The sequence below is a fragment of the Mustela nigripes genome, chromosome 13 (assembly GCF_022355385.1).
Source record: "Mustela nigripes isolate SB6536 chromosome 13, MUSNIG.SB6536, whole genome shotgun sequence".
In the NCBI taxonomy this organism is placed as follows: Eukaryota; Metazoa; Chordata; class Mammalia; order Carnivora; family Mustelidae; genus Mustela; species Mustela nigripes.
Window position 1 is genome coordinate 28858844 of NC_081569.1, and position 22936 is coordinate 28881779.

A 22936-nucleotide genomic window follows, 5' to 3' on the forward strand; every position below is an offset into this window, starting at 1 on the left:
GGACTGAGAAGGATAGTGTCCAGCTGGGGTCCACGGCCACCTCTAGCTCTCCAGCTAGCACCTGCTATGGGCACAGCCCTCCCTACAAGCTTTAGAGGTTTTGTGCCCACTAAGACCTCACAGTCTAATAGCTCCCAGGGACACTTGGGGTTTCATCCTTCTCCCACCCTCAATCCCTTTGGGATCCAAACAAACAAACAAACAAGCCATGCTTTTGTTGTCTTAATTGCAAAAGGTTTATCAAGAAAACAAGAAAGAAAAAAAGATTCAAGCAGCAGGAGCCAGAAGTGGCCATGACCTCCTGGGGAGGCCAGCAGTGGCACCTGTCAGTTCCCCCAATCCTGATGGCCCACACCCTGGCCTGGGAGAAGGGAATAGCCCCCTTGAGGATGTAAACATGGGTGGGAGACAGCACAACCTGGCTGGGGAGGGAGCCGGGGCTGAAATCACAGTGAGGCTGGCCATAGGCGCGTGGGCCCAGGACTTCTGGGGCAGTGGGCAAGCCGGCCCCTGTCTTTTTCCCCTTGGCCTTCCCTCTGTGCAACAGGAAGGATTCCGGGATTCATTGGGGCCTGCGCCTGCTCAGAATGTGCAGAGCTGCTGCTGGTGAACTCAAATATCTGGTAACTTCTGGGTGTCCTTTCCACGAAGGTGCCACCAAGGTCCTGGGGTCACTGGCTTGTCTCAGCACCTTGAGCCCAGGGAAAAGATGCTGCATGGTCCCCTAACCAAGAGCTAATGGAGGGGAGTCAGGAGGGAGTTGGCCTGCAGCTCCTCCTAAGGGAACAAAGTGAGGCCGGGACAGCGACATGGAAGGAAGAGCCCTTCCCTCTGTCACAAAGGCCAAAATCCCCACCAAGGGGGCACCAAACTTACTGGGGAAAAGTAAGGGAGAGAAGAGGGGGTGCTTTCATGTCTTCACACCTTTGCCCATGCTATTCTTCTGACTGTCCCCTCCACCCTCGGCCCCATCTACTGTCTGCCAGGTCCTGTCATTCTCCAAAACACTACTCAAATGTCACTTATTCTACGGAGCCTTCCCTGACCAGCAGAAGGAGTGGTTCTTTCTTTAAGCTTTCAGGAAGCCCTTATTTACCATCAGTCACTCTGTGTTGCCCTTGTCTGTTTCTGTGTCTGACCCCAGCTCTCCTGGGGACTCCCTGAGGGCAGGCATGTCGCAGCCCTGGTACCCAGCCAGCATCTGACATGGGGCCGCAGCAGGGCCACCCCGTGCCTGCTGAACGAGTGTGGGGGTGGTGGCCAGGTGAGTGAGCACTGCAGGTTCTAGGGGAGGCTAAGGCCGGGGCCCAGCCTCAAGCACTGACCCAGGGCCCAGCCTCAAGCGCTGACTCACAGCCCAGGGCTGGGCCTGGAAGGTTCCTGACCCCGATCTCACCCCTGCTGTGCCCCTTACCTCTAAGAGCTGGGGAACTTCCACAGGGGGACCCAGGACTCGTCCAAAGCCCCCACAGCCCTCCCAGCCACTACTGGAGCAGGTGGGTCTAGTGAGCAGAGCACGTGGCGGCGACCAGGCTGAGGCGCAGGGGGGGGGGCTGGGGACACATGGTCAGAGGCTGTCGTACATGCGCAGAGTCTTCTCCAGCTGCTGGCCCACCCGCTGGTAGAAGAGGATCTGCTGGCGCAGGTAGTTCTGCATCATGTGCTTGAAGTCGAGTTCGCGGCGCTGGTGGAAGTGGTTCATTTCGGCCTGCAGGGCGAAGCCCACCACACGGCAGCGCCTGCGAATGCCATCTGCCTCGTCCTGTGCCATGCGGCCCTCGTCACTCATGCGTTGGCTCTCCTTCACCTTGGCGAAGGCGCCTGGCACGGGCACAGTGGAGGAGGACAAGGGAAGTTAGGGCTCTGGTCTGCCTGCTTTGCTCCCTATACCTTCCAGGAGCCCCCTCAGGGACAGCCACCTGGGTGTCTCCCCCAGGACCTCCCCCAAACCCTCACCATCAGGACACCTTCCCTCCAGACCTGGGGCACTGCCAGCGGCCTGTGGCACCCAGCCCATCACAGCCCTGCTGGCTGTATCAAGTTCCAGGACAGGGCCGTCCTTACCCAACACCACCATCGTCTCTCACACTGGCTTCTAATCGGCTCAGACGTCACCTCCTCCAGAAAGCCTTCCCAGCAGCCCCCCAGGGCACGAGGTACCTCCCCGTGTTCCTGGGGCTTCCATCAGCCCTGGCTCTTACCACCCTGTGCTTGCTCTGCCTGCCTCCCTCTGCTCTGTGAGCTCAGTGTCTCCCGCACCCAGGACCAGGCCTGGCCCCCAGGAGAGCTGGGTACACGTCTGATGAGTGGATTAGACCGGTCCCTCCACGAGCAGCAACTAAGGGGCTCCCACCTCAGGCCCAGTGTCTAAGAGGTTCTCCATACCACCTGACGAACAGCCAAGAGGGGCGCCCCTCTACCCACAGACGAAGGTTGCTGGCTATCTGCCCAGCCAGGAGGCGCTCCGGGAGTTAGGCCCTGCACCCATTCCATGCTGACCCCGTGTTCATCAAACTCACCCTGCTCTTTCCTACCGCCACCTCTCTGCCCGCAAGATCTTTCTATATAATTTAAGGCCCCTGATCAGACTCGGGCAGCATTTCCCTGCCAGAGCCTCCCGCAGTGCCCCTAGGTTGGATGCCTCCCACACCTCCCGACCCTTCTCCAGGGTGCTCCCAACCCCCACTGATTCTAAAAACAGCACATCAAAGTCACATGGAATTTTCCTTTGTGTGTGTCTCCCCACCAGCCTAGAGGGACCAGAGGAGGCCCTGCACTAACCAGGTGACAGATGGGGGGTGGGGGACAAACCTGGGCAGGGGACCCAATTTAGAAGAATCTGAATAAATCAGCAAGCAGTTGGTGAATGAATTTCAGCTCTGCATTAACAGGCACTTGACTGACTGTGCACTGAAGGCTGCGGGGCCAGTTGCAGGGGGAAGGAGGACGTCTTCCTGGGCCTGACGTGCACTCCTCGCAGGGCTGTAGGGACTGCACTGTGCAAAGCAGGGTACAGGTACAGGAAGGCCTGGCACACAGGATAACACAGCCCCGAGCGCTTGAGAAGCATCCAATCACGCCAACAGCCCACTGGGTGCCTCTGACTCTTGCTCAAGATGTCTAATGCATTCGAGATCCTTCTTTCAGTCATTTACTCTGTGGCAGGCCCAGGGCTCCACATGCTGGAAACAACTACAGAGGCACCCATAGGAGCTGGCAAGTGCATGGCTAACAGGGACACCTGAGGCGGGCAGACACAAGTTTGGAGGATCTCCAGGGTCGCTCACACCGCACTAGAAAGAATTCGACCGTCACCAGCTCCCAACCAACTTGCTCCTTCTGCCACCCTCCCTGAGCCACCTCCCGCCTCCTGTTCCACCCCAACTGCCCAAGTCTGGGCAGCACAAGAGGGACCATCCCAAGGCCCAGCACAAGGGCTCAATAAGAGACTTCGGAGCTAAAGAGGTCCTAGAGGCCAGCAGCACAGAGGAAACTGAGGCCCTGCCAGGGAGGACTTCCCTAGGGCCTCCCAGCCTCCTTCGTGCCCCATATGTGGGGGTGCAGAGGTGCTGGGGATGTGGACATCTACTGCAGAGACCCCATGCTAGGTCACCCAGGTCACCCCATCTGTGTGAGGCCCCCAGATAACAGACAAGGAACCTACTTGAAAAGGACACACTAACTAGCTTGGATTCCAGCTGCAGCTGCTTTAAAAAATCTGGATGCAGTGAGGGTGGACCCAGATTCCAGAGGGCTTTTCTGACCTTGGAGGAGAGAAAGTTTCCTTTTGTTGATGGGGAGACAGAGGCCCAAGTAATAGAAATAAATCTATTGCAATTGCTAGGTATCCACACCCAGGCAGGGGGCCAGCAACAGGGCACAAAAGCTGTGGAGAGGAGGGGACAGGCGGAGGTCCCACCCTGCTCTCTGTCACCTCTCCACCCTGTGACTCAGATCTGAAGCTGAGACCGAACAACCCTAACATACCCCTGAGACAGGCTGGGAGTCGGGGCTCAGGCCCATCGGGCAGCTCTGCTATATTCCATGTAGGACTCAACCCCAGAGCTCAGGACCCAGGGAAGCCTCCTGCCCTGGCAGGTGTCCTGTAAGCTGGATCCCAGGAACTAGGAAAGGAAGGTCAGGTCCCAGACACACTCCTGAAGCTCCCACCTAAATCTAACCTGTCCCTGCCTCTCCGAGGAAATCACCCCCAACCCACGTCAGGGACAGGAGGTCTGAGCCCCCGTCCCAGCTGTGTCACTTCCAGAAAGCCACTGGGTCAGAGGTCTCCCAGCTGTCCAGTGGAACAGGCTGGACTAGGTCTGATGCCACTGACTATTGCTCTTGGCAGTACAGTGATTTTGAGTTTCTAGATCTAAAAAATGGGATCATAACTGTCCCCACCCTAGAGTGTAGTTAGGGTTTAACAGAACTCATCTGTACAAAGTACTTAGGCCAGCACCCAGCAGAGTTTAAGAGCTCAAGATGCTCCATGCAACCATGTGCATCAGCTGCTGGTGGCTGGTAGCAAGAGGCTTCTCTTTGTTTATGGAAGTCTAGGAGGGGAGGGAGAAGGAGGGTTAGATGATAGCCTAGAACACAGAGGTCAGACCTGCCCATCCCCCCAGACAAGCACTTGGTCCTGCTGTGGACATGCTTCCACCGCCAGCCTAGGAGTCCCATGGCTGCTGCCGCACGCTGTGAGTTCCTGGGCCTGCTTCCGACCCGCCAAGCACGCCAACTGAGTTAGCAGGGTGCTAAGCACCCATCCTCCCTCATCCTTCCCCTCTGCCTCATCTACCCGTGCACCCATCCCTTGGGGTGCTCCTTCACCCCATCTGTCTGGCACAAGGGAACCAGCCTGGGCGGTGTACTCAGACACCCTTGGGTCCCAATTTCTGCTCTGCGTATCATCCCCACCTCACTGGACCTCATCGGGAAAATACAGGGGACCACAGTAACTTCCCTGCCCTGCTGGCTCACAGGGAGAGGCCCTGGATAGGCACTATTTCCCCTTGTCCCAGAGTAACTATGACTGGGGCCCCTTTTACGCCAAGACTGTCCGGGTTTCAATGGTTAATTATATGGTTCCTCTTCTCTTAGGTGACCCCTAGACTGCTGGGCCACCGGGCAGACAGAGTGGTGGCCTTCATCTCAGTGCCAAGTAGACTCCACGTTCTGTTTTACTAAGAGGGACACTGAGAGAGGAAAAACACCCTCACGGTCATCTCAGAGGCAATATTTGTCCAGATCCTGGCCTCCTGACCCCACCTAAGCCTCCTGTCTCCTTCCTTCCATGGCCTCTGCCATTCGCTTGCTATCTTTCAGATGTCCTGATGGACTAGACAGAATTCTGGATATCTGAGGCCCAACTTTCCTGCTCCTCTCTCTAAGAAAGAGTCCCACCCACATGGCCAGCATGGAACTCCTTCTCCCCTGATCAGGCCATGGTCCTCCAAACCTGCCCAATTCTGTCTCAGCCAGATCCCAAGCCCTCCTCCCTAACTTGCCCAGCCACAGCCCAGAAGGAGGAAAAGTAAGCCCAAATGAGTTGGTCCACTGGGGAGGGGTCCTCAGGGTGAGGGAAGGTGGATTTGCCTCTGCCTAAGGTTGAATGCATGAGCCCAGATGACTGCTGGGCCCTCACTCTCAGAAAGACCTCAAGAAGACACTCGGAAATGGCCTCTCTTAGCTCTGCGTCCCTGCTCCTCTGAAAGGCCAGCCTGACATCACTGCTTCCTGCTTCAGTGCAACCCTGGGAGCCCTGGCTGGGGAAGGGGCCACGCTCCTTCCCCAGCTCTGGACCGGGGTGGCTGTTTACTCACTGTGCCCCTGCTTTCCCCCGCCACTGCCCACACAGACATACACGATCCAAGGAGCTGGTTGAACCAGCTTTCCCAGGCCTGAGTGCAGCAGTGAACGTGCTTCTACTTCCGGCCAGGGAGACACCTGCCCCACAGGCCCCAGTCAGCCAGTCGCCTCTGCTCTATGCCTGCCCCAGAGCTCAGAGTCAGCCCTAAGGCATGACCCTGTTCTCCACCAGATCCTCCCCAGGAGGCTCCCCTCCTGAGAGTTCACTGGATCGAACTTCCCTTGTTTTCTAGATCAGGAAACTAAGGCCCAGAGAGGGGAAGGCACTTCCCAGGAATACCCAGCAAACTGGGAACACAGCCAAAACTAGAACTCAGGGCTCATGTTTCCTGAAGCTGAAGGAAGGTGGAAGGAGGAGGACAGGAAGGTGAAGGTGAGAAAAAAGGGCAGGGAAAGGAAGGAGGATGAGAAAGTGAGGGGAGAAGGGAACCTGGGAGAAGTTCTAGAAGGCGATCTCCTGGTAAAGCAGAACAGGGCTGGCGTACTTTGGGCTCTCCTGGATACAGAGGCAGAGGGTGGTGTTTGCTGTCCCCCCACCCGGCTCAGTCCAGAGGTCTGCCTCTGAGCCCCACCCAGAGGAAAACTCCGCACCAAGCCAGGCCTGACCTCAGGGCCTAGGGGCCCGGGAGCCAGCCCCACGCCCTGCAGACGTTCTTCCGGAGTTACCAAGCAGCCCCAGGGAGAACCACACCTCTCTCAACATCTGCCCGGCCTGTTGTCCCAGGACTTAGCCACCTGCCAGTTCAGCCCCTCACTCACTGCGCAGGCCAAAAGAAGCCAGGTTCAGGAAGGGGGAGTTGAATGGGCCATGTGGGTAGTGCCCCGAACCCCTGTTCCTCCCCTGGACCAGCCCCGGTGCCCCTAGGTGACCTGGGATGAGTCACTTCCCTGGCAGTTCCTTGACGGCCCAACAGTAACAGACAGGGGCTCATCCTGTCCCTCCCCCACGGAGGGGGGCCATGAGAACTGAAAACACAGCTGGGCTTGGGAACTGGCCAACATGGTTGTGTCCTTAGGGAGGCGCAGGAGGAAGGGACAGTCTCAGCTGGGCCACGGACTCCCTGTGCAGCCAGCCTTCTGCGGACATCAGCTTCTTCATCTGCAAAATGGGGACAGCGAGCCTCCCGCACATGGACAGGGAGCTCACAGATAGGGTATGCAGTGCGACGAACAGGCTCCAAAACACGAGGGCAGGGAGTGGAGCTTGAGAGGAGTGGGAAGACAGGCCACACTCTGTGCTCTTGTTATCTGTGTCCCTGTCCCCCACGAGCCTCTGGGCTCCTCAAGGCCAAGGCCTGGGCCCCAGTCATCTCCATGTTCCCAGACTCAGCCTGATACCTCGACGGGCTCAGCTCAGAATGGCTAGATGATCAAATGAAACAGAAACAGAAAAAATGGAATGCATGAGCAAACGAATGGACAATGAAAAATAAACAGCGAGCTCCTCGAAGTCAGGGACCAGAGCTGTCTACAGTAACATCCCACACATAGACCAGCACCTGCCCCATGGCAGGTGCTCAACACAATGTGGAATGAATGAATGAGACAGAAAGACTAGACAGGCTGCTCCTATTCCCCTAGACTATCCTCAGATTTCCAGTGCCCTGCAGAGCGCAGACTCGGCAAGGTCTCCTGCCCACTCTGGCTCTTACCTTTCTGCAGGTGAATGATATCGGGGAAGTTTGAGAGCAGGCCCTGGTAGAGGGAGAGCGTGTCAAGCATCTGGAAGAGGTCGTTTTTGGGCTGCTCGGCAAACATCTCACCGACAGCTTCATAGGTGCGGCCCGTGTGAGAAATGGCGCTGTTGAGGGCCTCAGAGCTAAACGGGGGGTCCATCTGGAAGGCATGGCTGATGGCCTGGAAAGCACTGCCCAGTTTCTGGAACTCCTTGCGGAAGCCCCCCACATGCTTGCGCACTAGTTCTGAGGCCACAGTGCTGAGCTGCAGGACACTGTCATCCATCTTCTTGCTGAAGGCCTTGAACGTGTCCACACGGTCCTCCACGTCCTGCAGGTCCTGGTGCTCCGTGGGGATCTGGAAGGTGAGCAGGAAGCTGGCACCCACCATCTCATCCTTCTCGGCCCGGCGCTTGCCCATCTTCCACTGCTTGTCATCCAGGCAGCTGAGGAAATGCTGGAAGCCCTCATACTGGGACAGCACGGGGTGGCTGGTCATGTGGTCCATCCAGAGAATGAGCCGACGCTTCCGCTTCTCAATAAAGTCCTCCTCGAAGCGGCCTGTGGCCTGCTTCTCCGGCAGGTGGGGAACCGAGATGACAGTGAACTTGTGCAACAGGCGGTTATAGAGCCAGTCAAAGTGTTTGTAGCGCCGGTAGACTGGCGAACCGGCGTGGGTCGGTGTGAGCTTGTAGGAGATGTAGCTTTTGATGCCCTTGAACTTGGTCTGTTTGGTGGGGTCCTCCACGGAACAGGCAAACGGGTGGGGGTTGGCCTTCCACTGGGGCCCACGAGGGCCCATTTCAATGGAGTACGTCTCGGCAATCTTGGCCATCATGGGCACATCACCCAGGATAAAGGCCTCCACTCCAGAGCGCACGAAGCACGAGAAACGGTTGAGGTTGCGTCCCACCACACTGCCGCGCTTGGCAGACGCCAGGCTGTCCTGCCGCTCCAGGGCTGGCTTGGGCCGAAAGGCCATGTGCTGGCTGGGGTAGGCACCAGGGTAGGAGAGGTTGAGAGGTGGGTGCCCGTTGGTGCCCAGCCCACCAGCCCGAGGCTCCTCTACCACCGTGCTTCCATCGTCCCAGTCATCCCAGTCATCGTCATCATCCTCCTCAAAGCTGCCCTGGTGTGAGAGGAAGCCACTGACCCCACCACTCCTGGAAGGGCTGGCCACACCAGAGCTATCGTACAAGCTCACCTGGGTGCCCAGAGAGCCTGGGCTGCTGGAGTAGTCGGCATGGTTGGGGCTGGCACCAGACCGGATGATCTCCACGTAAGAGGCAGGGAAGAGCCCTGTCTCCCCGCGGCTATTCTGGCCCTGCAGCCAGCCATCCAGCGAGGTCTCACTGAAGATGACCAGGTCCTCATCCTGATGGATACTGATCTCCTCCTTGTTCTCGCTGCGGAAGTCATAGAGGGCTCGCCCTTTCAGTGCCATGGCTGGGCCAGTGGTAGAGAGAGACAAGGACAGCGTCCTGCCCAGAACTGGGAATGCACTAGCAGCTCAAGGCCTGTCACAGCAGCTCAGTCTCTTGGCCCCTAAACTGGGGTTTACTACCCACAGATGCTGTCCAGCCTCCCACTACTCAAAGCAATGTCCGAGGCCCATTAACTGCCTATTATTATTAGGTCTCCGGAACACTCCTGTGAGCAGGGAGAGATCATGTCCATGTAGTCTCTCCTTTCTTCCCCTCCCAGAAGAAAAGTCAAGTGAACTAAAGAAATCAGCTTTAAGAGGGCAAGAATTTGACACTTTCCACTGGAACAATGTCCTAAAGCAGAAGAGAATCACTCAAAAACCACCGTTTCAGAAACCGAGGCAGCTCTGGCTCTCAGCTCCTTCAGGCTGCTCTCGTATTCCTCTGCAGATCTGCTCCTTCCTCCTTCCTCCTCCTCCTGGGCCACTGGGTTTTCAAAAATCCAGAAAATCCAAGAAGGGCATGGAGAAAAGCAGCAGCCTCTTGAATCCAGTCCAAGGGTGGATGTGTCCGGCTTCACAACGAGCCAGGCCGGGGGAGAAAACAAGGACTGAGGCTTACACAACAGGCCGCCAACTCCGTCGACCCTGGCGGCCCAGCCGGCTCTGGCCCGGCCTCTGGCCCCCCAGCCCCCAGCCCTCAGCCGGCTCAGGAGCCTTCTCCCCGCCTCCGAAGCGGCCGGCCCCCACCCTAGGGAAGGAGGGGGCGCGACGAGGCGCTCTGGCGACTTCTGGCCACTAGCTGAGTGGCCTCTTTTGTTTGCCTAGCTCCTCCGCAGTTTCTGAGCCTGAAGCTGACCCTGATCTGAGTCCAAGGATCCCGTCCAAAGGTAAGCCCCGCGGTCCCCGGTCCCGGCGCGCAGGCCCTACAGACCCCCAGCCCTGGCGTGCACGCACACACTCAACAGGAGTTTGTAGAGTGCGCTCCGGCGAGCAGATGGCGCGCCCGGCCGGCTGGCGCTCGGTCCTCCGCTCGGCCCCGCGGTGTCCCGCCGGCGGGCGGCGGGCTGTGCCCCCGGCCCGCCTCCACGTTCAGCACTCGCAGCCCCTCTGCGCCGCCGCCAGCTAGAATCTAGCTCCAAAACAACAGAAAAAAGGGATTCCAGGAGGCGGTGTCCGGAGAAAGGAGGGAATAGCCGAGGGGGAGGTGAGGGGTGGGGAGAGGGAGGGAGGGAGGGAGGAAAAGCTGGCTGGGGAATTGGGCAAACTCCACCGCACTTCCGTGCGTCCTGGCTGGGCCGGCACGGCCCGGCTCCGCCCTCCCGCGGCCTGGAGCGCTGCAGCCGGGGGCCCTCGCCTACTCCTCGCGTCTTTCCTTCTCGCGCTCGCCTTCCCTCGCTCGCTCGGGTCTGGGTCTGAAGGAGGGGGCCGGAATTCTCCAGGATCCCCTACCAGTCCGCCCCGCGGGGAGACACCTCTCACCCGAGGAGCTGAGCGCCGCCGCCGCCGCCGCTGCCGCCGCAGCCGCCGCCTCGCCTTGCCTCCTGGGTTCTGTCACCCTCCTGCCTTTCCCATGACGCAAGTGACGGAAAACTCCGAAAGTTTGCAAAGTGAGGGCTTCCGAGGAGGATGCCAGAGCCAAGACCCGGGGGAAGGGATTGAAGAAGGGTGCCGGGAGAGCAGTCGACGCCCCCCTCCCATTCCCCTGCCCTTTCACCCCTTCCCTGGGGAGACAGGATGAAACTGGGCCGTGGCGCAGCCTGGGGATTGTTCTCCGGAGGGGGCCGCAGGGCGGGCCCCAGTGCCAGCAGCGCCCTCTGGGAAGAATCCTTAGAGGCCTGGGATACTGACCGCTGCAGGTCCTGGTACTTTAGCCAGACAAGGCCAGAAGCGCCCCCTGCCCTGGAAGACTTCCTTCAGAGGGAAAGACCTAACCCTGCGTATGTAGCAACCGGGAACAAGCTTAGGCACAACCGGTTCCCTGATGCTTTGTGCGGCCACGGGGACTAGATGTTCATCTGCAGTCAGCAGCAAGGAGAGAGGGGTGGTCCACAGAGGCTCCGGCAAAGAGGCAGGGGGGATCTGACACTCGGTCAGCCCATCCGGGACACTTTGGTCGCTGACTGTCGGGCACTCTGCTGGGGGCTGGAGATTACATCACAACAGGCAATAGGTATTGTGCCTTCTTGGGTTTACAGTCCACGGTCTTGTCTTTAATTCATCTATCCTGTTTCTGTCTCACTCATTCAGTCATGAAATCAAGGAAGCATCAATTTAGTAATCATTCTGTATCAGGCCCCCTAGGCTACAAAGATAAGACATTGTCCTTACTTTCCTGAAGCTCAGATACATCAGACCGGTAACTCCCTACCCAGTGTCACCAGGGGAATGAAATGTGCATGGGAGGGCACTTGTCCCATGGCTGGAGCAAGGATCAAGGAAGGCTTCCTGGAGGAGGAGGTGCTTAAGGTGAGACCAAGGCCTTAGCCCCTACTCCTCTTCCTGGCTATGCCCTGGAGCCTTGCCTACCCTCTTCCAGCTAGAACATCCTTCCTCCTCATTCTGACTTTTCCTACTTTTTGCAGATTGGTACAAGGTAGAGCTGCTAAAGCTGGGCACCTTTGGCTGGTTTTTTTGTTGTTGTTGTTTTGGTTTGGTTTTTTGTTTTTTTTAAATATTTTATTTATTTGACAGACAGAGATCACAAGTACGCAGAGAGGCAGGCAGGGGCGGGGGGGGGGGGGAGCAGGCTCTCTGCTCATGCAGGGCTCGATCCCAGGACCCTGAGATCATGACCTGAGTTGAAGGCAGAGGCTTTAACCCACTGAGCCACCCAGGCGCCCCACCTTTGGCTGTTTTGAGGGTTATAGGTGCAGGTCTCTGGCCCCAAAACCCAAGTTCATTGGTATAGTGAGTAGATCTGATTCCCTATGCAGGGCTGGATATGACCTGGCTATGTACAAACCCCTGAAGGCCAGGTTTATTTGTTTTTTTTTTTTAATTTTTATTTGTCACTGTAGTTGACATACATGAAACTAAAATACATTAGTTTCATGTGTACAACATAAGTGATTTGACAATTACATATATTATCAATTGCTCACAGTGTTAAGTGTAGTGACCAGCCCAGGTATTAAACTGCAAAGAGAAATACAACTGGTCAGGCAGGCCTGAATTTTTGCATCAACAGAGCATGGTAGTCTGAGCTGCTCCTTAGGAAACCCAGTTACCAGAAGGTTAGCTCAGAACCAGAAAACCCCGTGATAGGAAGAGACAGTGTGACAAGTCTTTTAGCCAAGAAATCTTGAGATCTTGACCCCCACAATAGGGGCAGCCTTGATTCTAAGGATTCGGGTCATCCTACTCTTGCTACAACCAGAGCTGGAGTATGTTCCTCCCAGTTACTTTTGGGATACCCTTTCTTTGTGATCTCTCTTCAGTTCCCATAGCCTTTCTCCAAGCTGAGCCTAACAACAGCAACTTCTTCATCAGTGCCACACACTGCTGTAAACGTTTTACCTTTATTAGCTCCATTAATACAATCAGTAGGATTTCTGCTTACCCAACCAGGATCCTAGTCCAGCCACCTCCCTGATGGCCTTTGAGTTGATTCCCAAACACCTCAGTCACACATTCACAGACCAAGAATCTCAGACTTACTCCTACATCTGTTCTGGGTGGGGTTGTTCTAACTCTCAGGAGCCACCCTTATGTCCAGGTTCTTGGGAAAAAAATTCTCTTGAGTCTCATAGAGATTTCCATCCAGTACTGGTATCTTCAATTCCCTCCCTTTCAATGACCTTCTTGAAGTCTAGGGATAACACCACTCCCCCGACCCACCCCGGCCCAGGTGCTAGTCCCTGGGAACTGCACTAACCTTTGTGGTTTCCCTACACCCTGCCCATTCCCTTGAGACAAAGTCCTTTTATTTAATTCTCCTCACATTATTCTTTTTTTTTTTTTTAAGTTTTATTTACTTATTTATTTGACAGATCACAAGTAGGCAGAGAGGCAGGCAGAGAGAGAGAGGAAAGCAGGTTCCTTGCTGAGCAGAGAGCCCGATATGGGGCTCGATCCCAGGACCCTGGGATCATGACCCGAGCCGAAGGCAGAGGCTTAACCCACTGAGCCACCCAGGCGCCCCCACATTATTCTTTTTTAAAAAGATTTTTTAATGTATTCATTTAACAGAGGGAAAGAGCTCAAGCTGGGGAAGCAGGCCCCCCGCTGAATAGGGAGCCCAACCCTGGGATCACAACCGGAGCCAAAGGCAGCCAGCTGCCCCTCCTCACATCGTTCTATTTGGAGTGTGTTCTCTTTCCTCCTGGGGCCCTGACTCATGCTCAGCAAACAGCATCCATTCCCCATCCAAGCAACCAACTCTCCTCCTTTAGCAAAGGAGTCAGCAAGGAGAACAGCAGCCAGTGGTTTCCAAGCTGACCCCACTTGTGGCAGCGAGAGTACATGGGACTACGCTGTAACAATGCACAGGAGAGGACAAAAACCTGAGATAGTGCAAGGGTACCGGGCTAGGGAGAAGTAAATCTGGGACTTTATGCAAGTAGAATAGACTGGAATGGCATCCAACAAGCTGTGGGTATTGAGGAAAAGAGTCAACCCACATCTTTAAAAAATAGATTCTCCACTCTACTTCCCCCACCAGCTACTGCCCCATTTCTCTGCATGCATGAGCAAAATTTCTCAAAATAGCCATCTATACTAGCTGCCTGCAATTTCTTTCCTTTCTCTTCTTAAACCCCTCTAGCCAGTCTTTCATAGTCACACTCCACTGAAACTATTCTTGTCAAGGGCAAAGTCATCAATGACCTAATAGTTATTCTCAGCTCCCCTCTTACTCAACCTCTCCTTAGCATTTCACTGGGTTGATCACTCTTTCCCCCTCTGTACACTTTTCATTTGCATCAGGGAGACCATACTCTCCTGGTTTCCCTTCTACCTCACTGGTTCATCCTCCTCTCTCCAATAATTCTTAATCCTAGAGTGACTACAGAAAGTGGTCCTCTTAACTTTTCTAACCTATTCTCTCCTTTGATGACCTCCCAGGATCATCTTTCTGCCAATAAATTTCATTTTTTTTAATCTCCAACCTAGGCCTTTCTCTAGAATTCCAGACTCAAATGTCTTTCTCCTTGACATCTCCCTGGGATGTCTAATAGACACCTCCAACCCAATACGTCCCGAGAAACATTGGGTACTGCATGCCAGACCCGTTCTACTTGGCAGCCTTTCCATCTCAAGTGATAAGTAGTTTCTTCCACTTGCTCAGGCCAAAAACTGGAGCCGTCCTGGACTCTTCTCATCATCCTGGGACTCCTGTCACTTCAGATTTTCACTACTGCTCTCCTGGTTCCAGCCAATGTCTTTCTCACCCAGATCACTACAGCAGCTTCCTAATGATCAGTTTCCATCCTTGCCTCCTGACAGTCTATTCTCAACATGGCAGTCAGATTGAGCCATTTAAAACATGAGTTAGATGTCAATCCTCTGCTTAAACCATTCAGCATCTCACAAATGTAAAAACCAAAGTCCGTCCTTACTCAAAGGCCTATGAGCCTCTGTCATCTAAACCCTCTTTCTTCCCCTCATAGCCCACTGCTCCAATGAGAATGGTGTTTACTCCTCTTCTGACATGCCAGGTGCATTCCTGTCTTAAGGCATTTGCAGACTGTGTCCTCTTTCTGATATACTCCTCCCCCAGATATCCATATGGCTAAATCCCTATAAAATATCACCTTCTCAATAAGACCTCCCCTGACATGGCCTATTTAAAATTATAGCCCTTCCTCACCCCCCAAAACCCCAGTTTTGTGTCATAATGCTTGTCACTTAACACATATAGTTTAGTTTTTTACTATGTTTATTGTCTGGGGAGCAGGAAGTTAACCAAGAGTCCTACTGCAGACATGCTGAGCGAGGGATGAGGATGGAGGTGAGGTTGGAGGAACATGAAGGGTGAGGATGCAGTACAAAGTGGGAGAAGATATTTGTTCCATATATAACTAGTTAGGTTTAATATGTGTAATACATAAAGAACATCTTCAAACCAATTAGAAAAAAAAGCAAACTGTATTAGTTTTCTATTGCAGCTACTACAAATTACCACAAACTTGGTGGCTTAAAGCAACCCAGCTTTATTCTTTCACAGAAATCCAAACTGGATCTCACTGGGCTAAAATTAAAGAGTCATCAGGGCTATATTTCTTCTGGAGCTCTAAGGAAAAAATCATTTCCTTGCCTTTCCAGCTTCTAGAGGCCTCTCACAGTCCCCTGCATTTGGAACCCTTTCATCTTCAAAGCTCACTATCACATCACTCAGACTTCTGCTTTCATCATATCTCCTGACTCTTCTGCCCCCCTCTTTTATTTATAAAGACCCTTTTGATAACATGGGACCCACCCAGATAATTGAGAATATTCTCACCATCTCAAAATCTTTAATTTAACCACATCTGCAAAATCAGTGTGTATACAAATTACCTGGGGACCTTGTTAAATGCAGATTCTGATTCTGTAGGTCAGGAATCGGCCTAACATACTATATTTCCAACAAGCTCTTTGCTGGTCCACTGACTCCACTTTGAATAAGAAGGCTCTCAATGTATTTAGAGATGCATGTGTAATGATAAAACTGTTTTTTACTTTTTAAGCAAAAGGAAAAAATAAACACAAAACTCAGAAGAATAGATACCATTAGCTCTGGCTAGAGGAGTGACTGGAATAGGTAGATGACATTTTCTTAAACTGGCTGTCCGGTTCATAAGTATTCATTATAGTTTGTAACTTCCATATATTAATATATTATTTTCCATATCAAGTATTATATACTTAAGAGGACGATGAAAACCATACAAAAATAAGACAAAATGATCACCGAAGAAGCTAGGTGGCGTCAAAGGCCTGGGCAAAAAAAGTGGTGAGTCCACATAACTTACAGATGTAACTACCCATAACAGCGTTAAACTCAGTACTCAGTACTGGGTGACCAGAAGTCCACCCACCCAGTCGGGCTAATTTGTATGAATTCAACTGAGGAGTTAGGTTTCGTACTTAACGTCCAAATTTCTCAGACTTGCTCTGTTTTAGGAACCACGTGGCAATCCTGCTAACAATACAGTTTTCCAGGAGGCTCCCGTATAGATCTCGATTCTATACATTAAGGAAGCAGCCGGGGAATCAGTATTTTTATAGGTTCGCCAGCGTCCAGCCCCGCCAGACAGGGAGGAACCGCTAGCCGGCCTGCTAAAGGGCCCGGCGGTAGTGAGCCCCGTGGACTACCGGTCAGCCCCGAACGTCCGGCTCCGGAAAGATCCCCACCAGGTGGGAGGGAGCCGACGAGGGTTAGCACGGTAAACTCCATCCAACAAGCACGGCGGTCACCCGTCTTCCCCCAGCACTGTCCTCAGCTTCTCTGGGCAGACTCACCTGAAAGTCCCTAAAAGGTGTAAGTCTGAACGAGAGGAAACGACTACCGCACTAGAGGATACATTTTGGGTAACTTAAGACCTCGCGAAATTTTTTAACAAAAGAAAAGATAAACACCTCCCCGTGACGCCCACCGCCCCACCTCCGGCCTCTCTCCGCTACTTCTTCCCGGTCCCCTCAGCCAACGCGAAAAGAAACGCGAGACAGAGATGTGAGGCGTGGCTCACTCTGACCAATGGAAATCGAGGGCGTGGCCTCGAGCCTCTCTCTCAGTGGCCAGGGGGCCCCAGGCCCGGTCTTCGCGCTCGGAGGCGGAAGTCGCTGGGCGACTCGTGCGCGTTCTTAGCCAGGCGGTTTGCTGCACCGGGAGCCGCCATCATGGTGCGGAAGCTAAAGTTTCACGAGCAGAAGCTGCTGAAGCAGGTGGACTTCCTGAATTGGGAGGTCACTGACCACAACCTGCACGAGCTGCGCGTGTTGCGGCGTTATCGGCTGCAGCGGCGGGAGGACTATACGCGCTACAACCAGCTGAGCCGGGCTGTGCGCGAGCTGGCGCGGCGCCTGCGCGACCTACCCGAGCGCGACCCGTTTCGCGTGCGCGCCTCGGCCGCCCTCCTGGACAAGTTGTATGCTCTCGGCCTGGTGCCCACTCGCGGCTCACTCGAGCTCTGCGACTTCGTCACGGCCTCGTCCTTCTGTCGCCGCCGACTGCCCACCGTGCTCCTGAAGCTGCGTATGGCGCAGCACCTCCAGGCTGCCGTGGCTTTCGTGGAGCAGGGCCACGTGCGCGTGGGCCCCGACGTGGTCACCGACCCCGCCTTCCTTGTCACGCGCAGCATGGAGGACTTTGTCACCTGGGTTGACTCGTCCAAGATCAGGCGGCACGTGCTGGAGTACAATGAGGAGCGCGATGACTTCGATCTGGAGGCCTAGCGGGTCGTCCCGGCCAGGGCTGTGCCTCATAGATGGGACAGCTGAGAACTGAAGTTTGAGATTCTGTGAGGGCGCTCTCCCCGAGAGTGTGTCAGCCAGGCTTTGGTTCTTAAGAACTTAGCCCCTCAGCTGCAGGCTACACACAGAGCCAAAGGGTACGGCCGTTTTCCATGAATTTTGTTAGTCCTAGGACTGTTGATAAATGACTGATTTAAGAGTCACTGGGAAGGAGTTTGGTGCTGCACTGTGGAGTTGTTGGATTGTGTGCCTGAAACATTGTAGTGTGAAGGAACTTTGGTCTCCACCCCCTTCCCCTCAGCTTTCCCTGTATTATCTTGTAGCAGGACAATTTGGTTCAGTCTATTTAATTAGAATACTTGCTCTGGTTTTGTGATTAAGTTATGTACAGACGATGGAGAATTTGGTCTCACGTTTTCATAAAATGGGTGTTACTGTAGTATTATGGGTGCCCTTCCTTGCCTAAAGGAAGACTTCCAAATGCCAATAAATGGTCCAGCTGCTTTGTATGTGCAAACTTTTGTCTGTCTGGTTTTCTCTTTTAGGTACACATCTGAGCTCCTAAGGCTCAAGAACCCAGCAGAAAAGAATAGGGTCAGCAGCGACCTGCCTGTGGATGAGGCCTGCCACAGGGGGGCATGTGGAGGTTGCAGGATGTTGTACAGGGCTGGGCAAATTTGTCAGTTTACCATTCCCTTCCTCAGAATGAGTGTTTTGGCAGAGCTCTTCCCCACAAGACTTCCTGTTGATATTCCAGCCCCAGGAAATACCATATTAGAGGGTGAAGTGTTTGCTGTTTGCTTGCCTAAGGAAATAATCACCCTGTAGCTTGGCCATCTAGCGGCTAGAAGTGGCCCAGGGAGGGTCCTGGAAACATGTTCTTCATGGTAGGAAATTGGAGAATAGGAAGACTACCTCTTTTTACCCAAAACTTAACACAAGGAGAAAAGGTAGGATGCCAAGACCATGGATTGGCTTTTACATGTGCCTTCTCCATTACCCAAGGTGAAAGGCAGCATTTGGTAGAGAAACAAAGGAAGGGGATGCTGTGGAAGGTAAATAGCAAATACCTCTATCCTCATGTGTCAGGCACAGTTGTAAGTGCATTATGTGAATTAATCTGTTTAATCCTCCCAGCAGTGCTAAACTAAGAAATGGGGAATCCAATTATCCTCTGCTTTTCAGATAAGGGAACTGAGGCAGAGATGGGTCAAACTGCCCAAGTTTGCATAGCCAATAAGCAGCGGAGCTGGCATCATGCTCGCTTTAAGAGACTGTCGGTGTTGGCTCAGCCAGTCCCTGAGATAATGTAGGGGTATAGAGAGAATCCCCGAATTTGAGTTTCCAAGCCAGCAGAGAAGCAGCACCAACCAATGTGATTGGTCCCCGACAAGATGCTATACAAAGGTTTGAGCAAGGAGCAGGCTTTGGGCTTCAAAGACTTAACTCTCACTGAGACCTGTGTTAGGCTGTCCTTTGATCTTCCCAACAACCCTGCAAGGTATAGGTAGTCTTATCCCTGTCTTTAAAGTGTGGGAAATAATTGAAACAAGAACTTTGTCCAAGGTTGGGGTTCAGGTCCAGGCTTATGTGACTCTAAAGGCCATGTTCTTTTCAGGGCCATTGCTTTAGAAGTAGAAGGAAAGAGAATCCTACTTAGCTCGGGTGGCTGGGCACGGTCTCTGCCCATTTGAGGAATGTCCTCAGGGTTCCCAGGATTGGGGATCTCATGGGGAAGCTGATGCTCTAAAAGCCACCTCTGGCTCCTACCCAGATCCCACAGACCAAGGCAGGTAGATTGACCCTTTGGAGTAGTTGGAGCCTGCTTCTATAGCCCAAACGGATACAACTTCCAAGTTCCCTTAAAGGAAACTGGGCTTAGGGTCTTGGGAGTAAAATACAAGAGTCTTTAGAAAAGTTCTTCTTTCTTTGGGAGGAAGATATGAAAGAATAACTTAGCAAAAGTTATCTAAAAACTTAAAAACTGGGATAGCTCACTCAGTCTGTTAAGCATCTACCTTCAGCTCAGTTCATGATCCCAGGGTCCTGGGATTGAGTCCCACATCCGGCTCCCTACTCAGCAGGGAGTCTGCTTCTCTCTCTCTCTCTCTCTGTTTCTCCCCCCAATTTGTGCGCTCTGTGTCTCTCTCAAATAAGTTAAAAAAAAAAAAAAAAAAAAACTTGTAAAAACTTAAAAAAACAACAAAACCTATGCAAGAATCAGAAGGCAAGTTCTCGAACGAGGCTACCTGGTCTGAATTGGGGCTTCTAGGCTTAACTAGCTGTGTAACGTTGATGATTTTTCTTAGCCTCCTCTGTGCCTCCATTTGCTATAATACAAATATGTGGTAATACAGGGTAGGGGAAAACAATGGGGAACTACTGCTCAACAGGTACAGAATTTCCATTTGGGCTGATGAAAAGATTTCAGAAATAGATTGTGGTGATGGTTGTACAATGCTGTGAATGTAGCAATGCTGTGAATGAACACCACTGAGTTGTGTACTTAAAAATGGCTAAAATGGCACCATCGTTTTTTAATTTCTTTACCACATTTTTTTTTTTAAAGATTTTATTCATTTGATAGACTGAGACACAGCAAGAGAGGGAACACAGCAGGGAGAGTGTGAGAGGGAGAAGCAGGCTCTCCACAGAGCAGGGAGCCCAACGCGGGGCTCCATTCTAAGACCCTGGGATCATGACTGGAGCCGAAGCCAGATGCTTTGAAAGACCCGCGGATCCCCTTACCCAAGAATCCAACACTGCCACTGGATGCAATCAGCAAGAGGTTCTTTATTGTTACGCAGGCGCCTGCGGATGGTCAGCAGCTCCTGCCAGCTGAGCACACCCAGCTGGGGTGGTGCCGGGTTTTTATAGACAGGTACAAACAAGTTTTGGGTGGGGCGCAACTGATTGGTTGACAGTTAGAACTTTTGAAAAAGGCCTTAGTGGAGTTTGCTGATTGGCTTTGGGGACGCGCGCGCGCGAAAAGAGAGAGGCGGGAAGGGGGAACAAGCTGATTGGTTCTGAGGGCCCACACGCGGGAGGAGAGAGGCAGGGAGGGGGAACAAGAAGGGGGAAGGTAGGAGTGCCATCATGGCGTCTTCTATTATTTCTATAAGCCAAGCAGTTACAGAAGGGCAAAAGAGCGATTAATAAGCAATTAATAACCTAATTAATAACCTGGTCTATACCTAAAAGCCAGTGGTTTACAGAAAAGCAAACAAGCGGTTAGTTATCCTATCTATCTTCTAGGGGAGGAGTCTTTCAGCTTAACGACTGAGCCACCCAGGTGCCCCACCACAAATTTTTTTAAGTTTTATTTAGTGACTTAAGTAACCTCTATACCCAGCATGGGGCTTAAACTCACAACCCTGAGATCAAGAGTCGCACGCCCTACTGACTGAACTGGACAGGTGTCCCCACAATTTTTAAAAAGTGAAAAAAATGGGGGTGTACTGACATTAAAAATTATGGAGAGGATTAAATGGTTTAAATCCTACAAAGTACTTAGAGGAGCTCCGGGAATGTGTTAAAACCTTAAAGCTTAGCTCCTGCTTCCCCTCCTTCCCCAGGCCACAAAAGAAAGTCAGGGAGCTAGACATGTTACAACCAAAAAGCCTAATGGATGGGGCGCCTGGGTGGCTCAGTGGGTTAAAGCCTCTGCCTTCGGCCCAGGTTATGATCTCACGATCCTGGGATTGAGACCCGCATTGGGCTCTCTGCTGGACAGGGAGCCTGCTTCCTCCTCTCTCTCTGCCTGCTTCTGCCTCTTGTGATCTCTCTCTCTGTGTGTCAAGTAAATAAATAAAATCTTTAAAAAAAAAAAAAAAAGGCTAATGGATGAAGAGATGTGGCAGGAGATGGGGCACCTGGGTGGCTCAGTGGGTTAAGCCTCTGCCTTTGGTCATGGTCTTGGAGTCCTGGGATGGAGCCCTACATGCCCACATCACCACCCCTCACTCCCCAACCCCCCCCCACCCCGCAGGCAATCTGGCTCACTGCTCAGCAGGGGGTCTGCTTTTCCCCCTCCCTCTGCCTACTTGTGATCTCTCTCTCTGTCAAATAAATAAAAATAAATAAATTAAATTAAATTAAAAAAAAAAAAAAGAAATGTGGCAGGAGGGAAAATTGATACGACCTCTCAAAGCAATTTTACAATGTATCAAGAACCTTAAAAACAGGGCGCCTGGGTGGCACAGTTGTTAATCGGCTGCCTTCGGCTCAGGTTATGATCCCAGGACCTTGGGATCAAGCCCCACATCAGGCTACCCACTCAGCGGAAAGCCTGCTTTCTCTCTCTCCCACTCCTCCTGCTTGTTTTCCCTCTCTCACTGTGTCTCTCTCTGTCAAATGAATAAATAAAATCTTAAAAAAAAAAAAAAAAAGAACCTTAACAGCATACATTATAGGGGCACCTGGGTGGCTTGCCAGTCAATTAAGCAGCTGCCTTCAGCTTAGGTCATAATCCTGGGGTCTTGGGATCAACACCGCCCCCCCCTCCCGGCATTGGGCTCCCTGCTCAGTGGGGAGCCTGCTTTTCCCTCTCCCTTTCCTGCCACTCCCCTTGCTAGTGCTCTCTCTCTGTCAAATAAATAAATAAAATCTTTTTAAAAAAATAGATTATATGTGGGGCACCTGGGTGGCTCAGTCAGTTGGGCATCTGCCTTTGGCTCAGGTAATAATCCCAGCATCCTGGGATGGAGGCCCGCATCGGGCTCTCTGCTCAGCAGAGAGTCTTCTTGTACCTCTGCCCCTCCTGCTCATGCTTTCTCTCAAATAAATAAACTCTTAAAAAAAAAAAAAAAAAAAAAACGGGACACCTGGGTGACTCAGTAGGTTAAGTGTCTTCCTTCGGCTGATGAGGGTCATAATCTCAGGGTCCTAGGATTGAGCCCTGCGTCAGACTCTATGCTCAGCAGGAGTCGACTTCTCCCTCTCACTCTCCTTCTATGATCTCCCTCTCTCTCTCAAATAAATTAAATGTTAAAAAAAAAATACATTATATACCCTCTGATCTAGAAATGTCACTTTCAAGAATTTAGCATAATTATGGGTCTTTGCAGAAAATTAACTACAGGGATCATCACAGTATTTCTAATACAGAATAATAGGAAAAAATAAAAAAATGTGTCCCAAGTGGACTGGTTAAATTATTGGATAGCCTTGTGATGAAACACAGCCACTAAAAATTATAGGTAGGGGCGCCTGGGTGGTGCTGTCCATTGAGTGCCAGACTCTTGGTCTCACCTCAGGTCATGATCTTAGGGTCGTGAAATGGAGCCCTGAGTGGAGCTCTGCACTCAGTGGGGAGTCTGAGATTCTCTCCCTCTGCCCTCCCAGCCTCATGCATGTGTGCACATGCGTGCGCATGCACACACTCAAATAAATCTTTAAGAAATAATAATAATAATTATTATTATGGCAAGGTAGCCCATCCCCTCCAAGTTTCTGACTCAAGTCTGAGTGGGCCTGAGGTGCTGCTGGTCACATTTTAAGAAGCACAAGCTTTGTGCCCAGTCCAATGCATGGCATAAAGCCAGCACTGCGACAATGTGAGATCATCTCCCAA

At 52.6% G+C, this 22936-nt stretch overlaps 3 protein-coding genes across 4 annotated transcripts in view; 2 read left to right on the forward strand and 1 right to left on the reverse strand.

Moving 5' to 3' along the window:
- Positions 1-212: 212 nt before the first annotated feature.
- SNX33 (sorting nexin 33) lies at positions 213-8998 on the reverse strand. The gene is made up of 2 exons (XM_059371784.1): positions 7524-8998; positions 213-1821 (listed from the first exon to the last, which is right to left on the reverse strand). Exons 1-2 carry the CDS (start codon positions 8989-8991, stop codon positions 1568-1570), a joined length of 1722 nt encoding a protein of 573 aa, XP_059227767.1. The 5' UTR covers positions 8992-8998; the 3' UTR covers positions 213-1567.
- Positions 8999-9776: 778 nt separating this feature from the next.
- The window catches only part of SNUPN (snurportin 1), a 42929-nt gene continuing 29769 nt past the window's right edge, over positions 9777-22936 (forward strand). Inside the window, exon 1 of one of the 2 annotated variants that reach the window (XM_059371789.1) lies at positions 9777-9860. The gene's annotated coding sequence lies outside the window, so the exon portion shown is untranslated. The remainder of the gene's footprint in view (positions 9861-22936) is intronic. The other variant, XM_059371791.1, reaches the window with a different exon arrangement.
- Positions 16701-17881, forward strand: IMP3 (IMP U3 small nucleolar ribonucleoprotein 3). Its single transcript, XM_059418496.1, has one exon. It carries the CDS (start codon positions 16792-16794, stop codon positions 17344-17346), a length of 555 nt encoding a protein of 184 aa, XP_059274479.1. The 5' UTR covers positions 16701-16791; the 3' UTR covers positions 17347-17881.